The 13,212-nt window shown below is 40.9% G+C and overlaps 1 protein-coding gene across 1 annotated transcript in view; it reads right to left on the reverse strand.

The window, feature by feature from the left end:
• Positions 1 to 7,349: 7,349 nt before the first annotated feature.
• The window catches only part of IDE (insulin degrading enzyme), a 112,200-nt gene continuing 106,337 nt past the window's right edge, over positions 7,350 to 13,212 (reverse strand). Inside the window, 3 exon segments of the mRNA XM_047759975.1 lie at positions 7,350 to 9,661; positions 10,471 to 10,538; positions 11,249 to 11,321. Of these exon segments, the coding sequence (XP_047615931.1) occupies positions 9,566 to 9,661; positions 10,471 to 10,538; positions 11,249 to 11,321 (237 nt within the window). The 3' untranslated portion in view covers positions 7,350 to 9,565.

Consider the following 13,212-nt stretch of genomic DNA (forward strand, 5'->3'; position numbering starts at 1 on the left):
CTGTAGCTTGCATTAGACCCCTAGCCTGGGAACCTCCATATGCTGTGGGAGCAGCCCTAAAAAGATAAAAAAAAAAAGAGTTGGTCAGTATTAAGTGATCAGGTCAGCTGTGTCTGTTAGATGACAATTACCAAGTTAGGATTTCTTAATCCCACAGAGGCTAGGACACAGAGGCCCTCTTCATCTTCCTTTTTTTTTTTTTTTTTGGCCACACCCGGAGCATACAGAAGTTCCCAGGCCCCTGCAGGTGGATCCTTAACCCATGGCACCCCAGCAGGAACTCTCTATCCTTCTTGCTTACTTTTCAAAGGAATTCAAAGGCCTTGTGGTCCTTGAGAAAGACCCTTCTGAGCTGGAGGAGGTACACAAACAGCTCAGAGGGACAGAAAAATGCTGCACAGCTCTAAGAAAGGAAGGTCAGGGGCCTGTGTCAGGTATCACACCTGCTAGAACAAACAGTAAATTCTTTGGGCAGCCTTGAGCTTTTCCAGACAAGAACTCCAAAGGAGGGGTGGGTTGTCCCAAGGCCTCTCTGCCTTAGGCGGCTAGAAGCCATGGTTGATTCCGTCACACCTCTTTATGCAGTGGTTTGCAAGCTGTGTCCCTTCATGCTGAGTAGTTCTCAAGGCCCATTTGCCACTGTACATTGTTTTATGTTATTAGTATACATGGAAAGTATAACCAGAGGAAAAAAAGTGTTTTGGAAAAATAAGACCAAGTTGACCAAATGTTAGCTAACTATTAATAAGTCTAGGCTCTGCTAGCTCAAGACTTAGGTTCAGAAAGCCACAACAAATCTCCCATTATGGAAGTGTAGCCTACTTGGCCATGAAACAGGTCAAAGCAAAGCCTCCATTTCCTTAACGAGTTCCATATCTGAGAAGACTAGGGACTTGACTGTGTGTCTGACTCTGAGATGGAGTTCAAATATTCGTTCAAAGATGCAAATCACCTCTAATAAATGAAAGGCTTTGAAGAATCAGAGTAGCCAGTAAAAGTCCAGGCTAGTGCCCAGTCTGGTCACTCTTTAGGATTTGGCCAAGGCAGATACACCAGCATCTTTTATGCTTTACCAAATATGTGCAGGGGAAGGAAATGCCCATCTTGATCAAATCGCAATCATAGAAATTACATCTGCAGTGATGGTTGAAGGCAGAGATCAAATAGTTAAAGAGCTTCTTGTCTTGATCCAAAGTAGGAACGGGAGGAAGATCAAATTAGGGAAGCTGGGCAGCTGGAAGGTGGAAGTACAATTGGTGTTGTGGATTCAAGTAACCAGAACATCGCCCTCATCAGTTCCTCCTTCTGGTGGACTTTAATCTGGAGACTGAAGAAGACTGAAGTTAATGAGAACGTTCAGTATATTGGACTGTAACTCTGCAAAAACTGGTACAAGTGGACCAAGAGATAAACCTGAAAGCCATAGGGACCAAACATAACAGGCTCATAACAGGCTTATGTTTACCAATAATAATATTCTCCTGAATTTCTTTGAAGTTGTTCTTTGGGTCTTAATATTCTTAATTTCTCTTGGATGCTACTGAAGATCCAGAACATTATAACCAAAAGGTTACTCAGTAGCATATCCTCTTGTACTCTACTTAGTTTTCTTCTCTTGTGCTTTTAAATAGTATTTATTACCAGCAAGTTTGTATTAGTACTTGCTAAAGGACTTCTATCACATACAGGTGTAGCCTTCTACAATAAAAAATAAAAATTTAAAAACAGATAGATGAGAAAGTAATTATTATAAGTATTAAAAAATTATTCCCTTTCCAAAAAGGCTTTACTGCTGGATTCCTAGGGCATTTAGAATCAATGCAAACACACTTGCTTTACAAACCATCTTGAGTACTATTTAGGAATTTCAAAGTGTCCCCCAAATCTGCCTCATAATCCCCTTCATCAAGTGAACTTTCAATACCTGTATTCTAAAGTGAAATTCGGAGCTCCCGCTGTGGCACAATGGGATTGGCAGTGTCTTGGGAGCACTGGACACAGGTTTAATCCTTGACCTGGTACAGTGGGTTACAGATCCCACATTGCTGCAGCTGTGGCTTAGGTTGCAGCTATGGATTGGATCTGATTCCTGGCCCAGGAACTCCGTATGCCAAGGGTTGGCCAACAAAGGAAAAAAAAAAAAAGTGAACTTCAACAAAATACTGTCCTTATTACAACTCTGTATTTCTAACTCACCATACCTTACAGTTGTCAAAATCTACAGCCAAAATAGTCTCCAAAATATGACCTTTTGCTACAACAAAGAACAAGCACAACAACTCTGCAGCAGAAACAGAAATTTTTAAAAAATCATAAGTTAGAAGCTTTCACTTGGTATGGTCAGTACTTCTAATTTTAACGATTCCAGTCTGCATGGACTGGTATCCCATTTTGGTTGTTTTAAAAATACTCTCCCCAGCTTTTTACTGACAGAGAACATTTCCACTGAAAAAGTTCCCTTATCTTCCCTGATCCCATGGCTGGATCTCAGTCTCCAGGCAATCACCAATCTTCCTCCTCACTGTAGTTTTGCCTCTCCTGTTGGTTGTAATTTGCATTTCCCCAATGATTTATGATGTTGGGCATCTTTATATATATATATATATATATTAACCATTACTACATCTCCCATAGTGAAACATCTACTGAACTCTTTTCTAACATTTTCATCTTCTCATGAGTTTGTTCTAAGACTTTGGTCTGATTTATGCATTGTATAAGTATCTCCTTCCAGTCAGTAGCTTGCCATTTTCTTTTCTTAATGGTGTCTTTGGAAGAGAAGATTGTTTTAAACTTATAAAAACTTCATCATGTCCATTTTCTCTTGGATGGTTAGTGACTTTTACATCTTAAGAAATTTTTGCCTATAAAACTTTGAAAAGACTTTTTATGTTTCCCTGTAGAACTTTTATAGCTTAAATCCATAGTCCTTTTTAATTCTGTATATACTGTGAGATAAAGGTTCAGGTTCATTTTTTTCCCATAAGGATATCCAGTTCAACCATTAGTTGAAAAGACTATTTTTCTCCTGCATCAAATTACCATGACACTTTGATCAAAAATCAATTGAGGAGTTCCCATCATGGCTCTGCGGAAACGAATCTGACTAGCATCCATGAGGACGCAGGTTCCATTCCTGAATGGGTTAAAGACCCAGCGTTGCCATGAGTTGTGGTGTAGGTCACAGATTTGGCTCAGATCTGGGGTTGCTGTGGCTGTGGTGTAGGCCAGCAGCTGTAGCTCCGATTTGACCCCGAGCCTGGGAACCTCCATATGCTGTGAGTGTGGCCTTAAAAAAAATGAAAGAAAAAAAGTCTGCAAAAAAAAAAAAAAATTGAAATCTCCAGTTTTACCGATGTCGATAGCAATTAAAACTGTTAAAACACAATTATGGGAGTTCCCGCTATGGCAAGTGGGTTAAGAACCTGGTGTTGCAGCTGGATTAGATTCCTGCCCTGGGAATTTTCACATGCCATGGGTACAGCCAAAAAAGAAAGAAAAAGAAATTCTTGTTAAAAAAAATCAACTGAAATCAATATGGGGATGTCTTTCTGGATTCTATTCTCTTCCATTGATCTATATGTCTATCCTTAGGCCAATACCCACTAGACTGACTATAGCTTCATATAAACCTTGCTATCAGAAGGGATAAATTTGTTCTATTTCAGAATTATTTTAGCTCAAAATTCTCTGCATGTCCATGTAAAATTTAAAATCAGCTTGTAAATGTCTGCCTGAAAAGCCTGTGGGAATTTTGGCAAGTGTTGCTTTAGAATCTACAGCTCAATGGGGAGAATGGTATCTGAAAAACACTGTCTCCCAATGCCATGAATATGATGCATCTGTCCTTTTATTTGGGTCTTTAAAAAATTTCCTTCAGTGACGTTTTGAAGTTTTCACTGTAGAGGTTTTTCACATTTAAAAATATTTTGCTCCTAAATACTTTTTTGGTGCTATTGAAAATTATATTTGAGGAGTTCCTGTCACGGCTCAGTGGTTAACGAACCCGACTAGCATCCACGAGGATGTAGGTTTGATCTCTGGTCTTGATCAGTGGGTTGGGGATCCGGGGATCTGGCACTGTGGTGAGCTGTGGTGTAGGTAGGTCACAGAAGCAGCTTGGATCCCATGTTGCTGTGACTGCGGTATAGGACAGCAGCTGTAGCTCCGATTAGACCCCTAGCCTGGGAACCTCCACATGCCGTGGGTGTGGCCCTAAAAAGACAAAAAAAAAAAAATTTGAATTTTGTGGGCAGTATATAGGCATAAAATTGACTTGATTCCTTTCCTACGACCTTGGTTTCAGTTATTATTAGTAGCATTTCTGTAGTCCTTAGGCTTTTGTTGTTATCTGCTCATGCTGTCTGTGAAGAATTCTATTTCATTCTTCCCAGTCCTTACTGACCAGGACCTCATGTACAAGCTTGAATAGAAGTAATGAGAACATACACCCTCATCTTAGTGCATATCTGAGGATCAAAATGTTTACTATTTTATCCATAAATATGTTATCTGTAGGTATTTTGTAAATTCCCTTTATCAGGTTGAGGAAGTTCCTTTCTATTCCTTGTTTGCTGAGAGCTGTTAGTATGAACTCTGTAAAATGCTTTTACTGTATCTATTGAAATAATCATGTGGTTTTTTCCCCCCTTAATTTGGTCACTATGGTAAATAATGCTACTTGATTTTCAAATATCAACCTTGCATTCCTTAGAGAATCCCACTTTGCCATCATGTTAAGGTTGGTTTAATATTTGAAAATCAAATGTAAAACAAAAAATTCCTTTTTGGAATTCTCTAGTGGCTCAGTGATTAAAGAATCTGGTGGTGTCACTGCTATGGCTCTGGTCACTGCTGTGGCCATTGGGTTTGACCTCTTGCCTGGGAATTCCTGCATGTTGCAGGTGTGGCCAAAACTTTTTTTAAAAAACTTTTAATTTACATCACTGGATTCAAGTTGCTAATATTTCATTAAAGACTTTGGGGGCTTTTTATTTTTTTTGTCTTCTTAGGGCCGCACCCGCGGCACATGGAGGTTCCCAGGATAGGGGTTGAATCGGAGCTGTAGCTGCCAGCCTACGCCACAGCCACAGCAATGCAGGATCTGAGCCACGTCTTCGACCTACACCACAGCTCACGGCAACGTCGGATCTTTAACCCACTGAGCAAGGCCAGGGATCAAACCTGCAATCTCATGGCTCCTAGTCCAGTTTGCACTGAGCCACAATGGGAACTCCTAGGCTTTTTAATGGGTAATTGATTTGGGGCTTCCTTTACTTGAAATATCTTTGTCTGATTTTTGTATAAGGGTAATTTGGGCCTCCTAAAGTGAATGCTGACCTCATACATAAAGTTCCCTCCTGTTCTGTGAAAGGGACAAGGTTCAGACCTCATGTGGATGAGGCCTAATTTGTGACTACACACTGACCGTGTTATTAGGAGAAATGTGACGAAGGATTTAGGGGTGAGGAGTCAGGACATCACAACCTAATGAGAGGTGGAGGGAGGGAGCAACATGCCACAAACATTATACAACTGGTGAATACAGATTGCAAGGTATATGGGCATACCCTGCACTAGTTTTACAACTTTTCTCCAGATTTAAAATTTTTCCAAGAAGTTAAATGACATATATTTCATAACCCAGTAATTTAAAGAAATAACCAGAAAACCACACACATACTCTGCACAAGGAGTTTTATCATGGATCAAAGTTTGAAAACACCCTAAACATCCCACAAAGAGGATTTGATAAACAAACGACAGTATGACATGACACCAAAACCCCAACAACGACAGCAAAAAAAATCACAATTTTTTTCAAGAGTATCCATGTGGAAAATGCTCCATATAGATTAGACTATTGAAGAAAAAATTGTAACATTGAATATATGACCTTATTCTATATGCATGGGGAAAAGACTGCACAATAACAGTGCAAAAAAAAAAATGTGGTTGTCTTGGAGTGGTGGGGTTACAGGTGAACTTGACTCTTCTTTACATTCCTCTTCTGAATTTCTTGAAGGATTCCAGATAATCTCATCACTCCAGGGGCAAAAGGAAGGAGAGCTGGCACTCACTTAAGGGCTTAGCCAGCCAGGAGGCATGGGTTTGGACTAATCCCAAGAGGGAGGGAGATCCTGCAGGCAGTGGTGATAAATGGCCACAAGGGAGCCCAGCAACGTGGGAACAACAGTGCCCTGGAAGAGAGGCGCACAGACTCAGATCTGGTTTCACTTCCTCTAAAATAGGCAAAGGTTGGGAGATTAAGTAAGGTGGTGTCTGTGAAGACAGGGAGGTCTCATACAAATGTAAAAGCAACTGCCATTGTGCCATGATGAGTCCATTAATAGACCTGGTACCTATTCTTACAGGAAATCCACATGGAGTAATGAGATTTAAAGTTCTGAGTGAAGGTTTGAATCTGTGCTTCCTGCATGAATCCTGGGCAAACTGTTCAGCTTTTCTGAGGCTATTTTTTTACCTCTAAACACCTGGGATGATGATGATGATGATTTTTCTTAATCATTGACCTCCCATGTCAAAAGGTTTCTCGGGGAGATCTACTGTGGAAGATGTCTGAGGGTTATCTGTAAGCTATAAAGTGCTTTACAAGGTCCATTAATGTTAATTCTGGGTATAAGCTGTACAAAATACTGCAGTATCTTTGAAGAGGTGGACTTGGCTAAGTAAAGCAGCAATTCAGTACTACTAATAATCTTTGCCAACAAGAAGCCTCGGACGGTACAATACTCAGGTTACATGGGCAGTGAGTGAATAGCACTGGTTGGGCAGCACACGATGCTAGGGATCCGGGAGCCTAGAGGTCAGAGGCCCTGCCAAAGGAGGATTAAGAGGGCAGGAACCACCCTGAAAAGGGAGAGAAGTATGCGAGAATGCTCGGTTTTCACCATAAACATTCTGAGAATTCAAGAAGGGGATCACATACGAGGACAAGACATCTGCCTGACCTGCTGCGGGAGATGTGGCAGGAAGATGCAACAAGAAGCCAGGAAGGAGAGAAGCATTTTTGCTACCTTTACATTTTTCTTTCTGGTAATACCTGGAACGAATCTGGGTTTGGGGTCAACGACAACTCTCAGAGCAAGGAGTTCAGCCTCTCGCACTGAGATTTCTATTTTACAAAAGTGATCTACTGTGAAGAGTGTGAAATTGACCCGTTTATTTGACTAAATCATTGTTACCCAGATTCACTTTAAAAAAAAATGCACTGCTTTCTGCCCTAGGAACAATGAAAGCAAAAAACATTGTCTAATCGGGGTGCTGAGAGGTAGGCTGAGGATTGGCCACTGAAACTGTAAAAATAATACAAATGCAAACTCCAGAGGTGAAATTCAGGCGATTTATTGTAAACAGGATTACCCTAGCACTCCACCACATACTGGCTGTGTCACATGCTCTCTCTTCCACATCAACTAGTGAAAAAGAAGACTTCTTAAAAAGTCACAGGTAATGAACACCTTAGTGTGTTTCACAAATCCCATTACTAAGCACAGAGTAAAGAGCAGTTTCCGGGGTAGTTTGTTATTGCTCGTGGACTGCAGCTTGGACCCATTTAGAGGAATCCTAAGTATGCCTGAGTGATGCAACAGCAGCTCCAGATCCAATCTGGAAACCAGACAATGCTGGAGCACGCTGAATGGCAATCACAGGTTCCTAGAGGAGTACACGAGATGCCTTTCTGACCCGACTTCTCCATGGGACTTTCTCATAGAAGTGATGCTGTTAAATTTCACACTCCCCGCCTTTTTTCTTTAAAGAGCTAAAAGTTACCCAATAGCACATAATTCTCCATAGAAAAGGTATAGGTGGATTAGTCACTCTTCCAGTGGTGGATTTAAACACTCAGGACTAATTTTTCAATCTCTCTTGTATATAATATACTTGCAGTTTGATGAAAAGCTGCATAGTCTACAAGTGCATAAAACCAGAAGGAAGTGGTGATGACTCACGTACCTTCTGATGGACAAAGACAGGCTTCATCCGAGGAAGCTCTTGAAGGTGGGGATAAAAAGACAGGTACAGCACCACATTTATCTGATGGTAGAAATGGAGCCCCGCTCGTGAAAGCAGCCTCCACAGTTGTGATTATCATTCTTGCCCCAAATTCAGATTATTTGGAAAAATGGCAAATGTGAAAACTTAAGATGTGAAAAGACATAACTCTATAGAAAGAAGTCCTGGCAAATCAATGGACATGAAGGTAAAATGTCATTTGAAAATGCCATTCTTTACTTTGCCTGAGTGAGTGGACAACAGAGCCACTTAACTTACTAGTGCCTGTATGTTTCCAATTTTTCTTGAAGTTTTAATAACAGTAAATAATTCAAGACAGCTGTTAAATCCACAGTAACAATTTCCTAAAATAGTATCTTGTGAAAAAAAATTTTTTTTAAAGTTCACTCCAGTCATCATCTCTGTGTTTGCATGTTTGTATTTAAACATTCAAAAAAAAAAATAACTTAACACTTAAGGCAATATTAGACTGGTAGTAAAAAAGGGATTTGAGAGTCTCTGTGGAGATCATTCTATTTAAGAATTCAAGGTTTTCCTTTTTATACCTCCAAAAAGGTGTCTTTGTACTTGTTGTTTTTATATTCATAACAGGGTGAATATTTTGGTTTGTATACTGACTGCAATTTCACGGTAGTAAGAAGTTACAGGTGTTTAGAATAGCTGATGTTGGAAAAGCATGTCACACACTCAGTGGGATCTGTAGTTGACCCTACTTGTACTTGTTAAATAAATATAACAACGTGTTGATGGAAAAAAGTGACACCGATGAAACACTGCAAACCAACTATGAACAACAAAGAACGTCAATATAATTCAATCAGAAAGAAACAAATCACAGTAATCCTGAGAAATTCAGTTTGGGACAAAATTGATGTAAGGTTATGTCTATTTCTAGCACTGTAAATAAGTAGGGTGTTTTCCAGCATTTTACTAGTTTGAATAAAAAATGTTCAAATTTTATAAAAAGATTAAAACCATGCCTTATATAATCAGAAGTTTCACTAATAAAAGAAAATTACTTGCTTTGTTCATTAACTGCCAAATGTAATGTTCTCCATTATTTACATGAAACCATTAAGTAGAACGCAAAATTGAGGATCAGTTTTTAAAAAGGTATTACTTTTCTATATGTTTTGAAGTCTTTCTGTCAACCCAGGAGCCTTTTAGAAAAAAGCTAACATATTTTTCTTCTGACAAATGACTATTTTACAGAATAAGGAAGATTCTATAGGAATATCAGTCATCATTTTAAGTACTGTTATATAAGGGATCTTTCTCTTAGTAATGAAAAGAAAAATTTTAAAATATTTACGAGGCATGTATTTTAAAAATATTCTACATCTATAAGATTTTGTAATTTAATTACTTTGGATTTTTAATATTTCTACATAAAGACATTTGACAATTTTTTTTCTGTTTGTCTCTCTAATAGTTAATGAGAAACTATTAAAGTGGACAAGACGGTTTTCCTAGCCCTTGGAAGACTCAGGAATGCATCCACTTGCACTTTCCCGTCCGTGGGGAATCTTCAGAGTTTTGCAGCCATGAAGTTAATATGTGGTTTCACAAGGGGAAACAGTGGCAAACCACGCTTGAACTCGGTCATGTTCTGAATCACTTCAGGCTGCAAAGAAGAAAAGTTTTCCTTAGTGTATTTAGCCTAAAGAGCAGACTGAACAGGGCATACAATTTTTTTTTTCTCACACACACACACAGTTTCTACACCATATATTACACAGTATATGGGCTGACCTCTCTTCCTCAGTAGGGCCAGAGGATCTATGCAAACCTATGGCAAGTGTCCCCACTGGGACTCTGGGCCAGAGGAGAGATGTCTGGCTCCTCTGGGCACTACGGGCAAGCACACTGAGAGCTCAGAACTGAGGCTTTGGCAAGCACAAGAGGCTGGTGTGCCCACCTGGCAAGGACCTGCTTACACTGCCAGCTTCCTCCTCTTACAAACTTCCCAGATGATGGAGTTCCCTTCTTGGATCAGCAGAAATGAATCTGATTAGCATCCATGAGGATATAGGTTCGATCCTTGGCCTTGCTCAGTGGGTTTAAGGATCTGGCGTTGCCATGAGCTGTGGTGTAGGTCGCAGACGCAGCTTGGATCTGGCAATACTGTGGCTGTGGTGTAGGCCAATGGCTACAGCTCTGATTGGATCCCTAGCCTGGGAACCTCTATATGCCTTGGGTGCGGCCCTAAAAAGACAAAAAACAAACAAACTTCCCAGATGATTAAATGCATAAGCACCACGGAAAAGGCTGGGGACAAGTGTGGCCAGAGACAACTCACTGCAGAGTAACACGACCGTGGATGCCCGAAGATGACCTGAAACCTCTAGGTCTCTTATGTGTCCTAGTGAATAAGTTCCTTCTGAGCAGCAAGTCCTCTAACAGTGCAACCTAACTGACATTTACATTTCTTACTTGCGGCAAGGCTGGTGCTTGTGACAAATTTATATCATTTTGACATGGGAACTCTCCAACCACGGGACCTATAAAAAAAAACAAAAGGTTTAATGATTTGCACTTATTGATACTAGCACATGAGAACAACTTTCACCAAAAACAAACAAAAGCGAATCAGACTCAGCTCATTAAAAAACAGCACCAGGCCTGGTTCATGTACTTCTCAGATCCTTTCAAGCCTCCCCAAGGCCTTGTTGCCTGTCCAGTCTTCTATCCAGAGTGTCCCCAATGATGGTTCATGATGTTACTGTGCTTAAGTAGCCTTGGCCGCAGCTGCTTCAGTGATGAGGTCTGACCTGACTGGACCCTGAGGCTCTGACCACCCAGAAGGACCCAGTAAAAGAACCCAGAAATCTGGGGGAGTTAATGGTTATGGGGCAAACCTTGGCCAGTTAGAGACAGGAGATGGCAAGGACAGAGCAGATACACTGCTTGCCCTCCCTCTCCAAGTGCAGGGCTCCATGCTGCTTCTTTGGAGAGGTCCTCCCAGCACCTGGCCGGGTTTTCCTACAGAGCTGTGGCTGGCTCAGCACTGCCATCTGGTGTCCAACTTCCTTCACTGCCTCACTCTTTCCTTTTTCTCATTTTTGCTTTGGTAGAGCAGACCCAGAGCCCAGTAAGTTCCCTTCCAGGTCCCTTTACTTCCTGCTGCTCTATAAAGGATGTGGCTATGGCATGGGACAGGTACCATGTGCCTAAAGACACAATTTTTAAAAAGTCAAGTCTTGATACTTACAAGAATCCATTTCTCTAGCAAGAACATGGACAGACACCTTATGTCTCCTCGGGGCATCCACCGCCAACATTTCCTAGGTGGAAAGAAGAGCAAGGTCACCCTTTCGCTCTACCGCAGAACTTAACTTGGGGTGCTCCCTTACAACGATGAGGAATCAGCTCTCACACAGTCAGAAACAGAAGAGATGCTTCTCTATCTTTTCCCTCAATGACAGTAGTTCATTTAAACTCTACGAAGATTAGGAGGGCAGGCAAGAATTATTCTTAACCCTACCTTACAGACAAGAAAACTGAGCCCAAGGAGATTAAGTGCTCAAGGTCCCAGGGCTAATAAAACCATGGGATTGAAAACCTTGAAAGGTACTCATCAGGGTGGGACGCAGAGCTGCACCTAGTGATAGTGTCTGCAGAGAAAACGGTCTGAGCTTAGTAAAGGGATGACCACACTGTCTGCTCCACCAAGAACCTTTTCAGGTTCCACATTGGGGCACTGCTGTGGTTCCTCATCTACCAAGAGAGAATAAAACTAACATTTCTTGAGTCCTGTCTTGTATCAGCCCCTCTCCTATGTTAGCTCACTTGATTTTCTGTACGCTAAGCATCATGATGATTCCTATTTTAGAAACTTGGACTCTGAAATGCAGAGAGGTACAATGACTTGCTAGAATTGCACAGCTCATAATGGGTGGTGCCAGAGTCTCTCTGTTCTCTCCATTCTACCACGTTGCTTTGAGGGGCTCCCCTAAGTTACTACTAAGAATGCCAGGTTGGTTGGCAGAACGATGCTGTCAGGAAGTATGTCCCCACCCCTTCCTTAATGCTGGACCTGCATCTGTCTTTTCCAAAGGGAAAACTTAGGTTGTGATGTAGCTTCCCCTGATGGGTCAGCCAGAACTAATGTTTTATATCCTCAGAGGAAGAGATCATCAACACAGCCAAAGTGACTCACAGTTATTTATGGAACAGTTATTATAAGCCTGGTCCTGTGCAGCTGCAATGGCAGCCCTGCTGAGGTTGCACACAAACTTGACCATGGCTCCTGCCAGCTGGCAGAAGCGCCTCTCTCAGGAGCTCAGCCCAGGTTTGTTTCCAGTAACAGTCCCTCATCTGAGAGTTTCTTACTGATTAGAGTAAAAAGTTTGCTTCTAAAGATCTAAGCCTGGTCGTTCTGCAGAGGATCTGGGAAGAAATGTAATTGGTAGACCATGAAAATTACCCTTTTTCTTTATGAAAGGATAAGCAACTCCAAGTCAAGGACTACTCCCTTTTCCTCACTCTCCCACACAGCTCCAAGAGTGGTGAATTCGACCTCATCAGCCTTCACTGTACAACTAATTTCACAAAATCATCCTAATGATAACTGCAAGTACTGACTCTGGCAGTTACAACACAGCCCTGAAAAAATGACAGTGGGAAGCAGGTGCTACCCCTCCCAGGGATGTTAGCACAAAGCAGGACTGAGTTCCTGACAAAAACCCTAGTATCTAATAAGTCAGATATGAACCAGGAGACATGGCTAAGAACACAAGATGGGGTATAATTCTAAGGCACTATGGTAATTAGAGTTTAATTTTGCATCATGTCCTATAAAGTAGGCATAAAAGTATTTTACACAAATACATCACAAAGGAGATACATAACAATTTAGGTACAACTCTATTGCAGCATAACTTTTTAATTTCTGCCCTTAGTATGCTTATTACACTTTACATGTCCACTTAAAATTTTTTTTTACTCTTCCTCTAAGAATTGTTACAGGTGGGGAAAATTTAGATAGTATAGACCTCTAAAAGCTGCACTGGGAAAACTTTAATGGTCATGCCTCTCTTTTCTCTTGATAGACTTTCGCACTGAGCATAGGAAATTTAAAACTCACAAGATCTCCAGTTTGGGATTAGCAGATGCAAACTACTATATATAAAATAGATAAACAACAAAGTTGTTTCCCTACTATACAGCACAGGG

This window comes from Phacochoerus africanus, chromosome 15, assembly GCF_016906955.1.
Source record: "Phacochoerus africanus isolate WHEZ1 chromosome 15, ROS_Pafr_v1, whole genome shotgun sequence".
Taxonomy (NCBI): domain Eukaryota; kingdom Metazoa; phylum Chordata; class Mammalia; order Artiodactyla; family Suidae; genus Phacochoerus; species Phacochoerus africanus.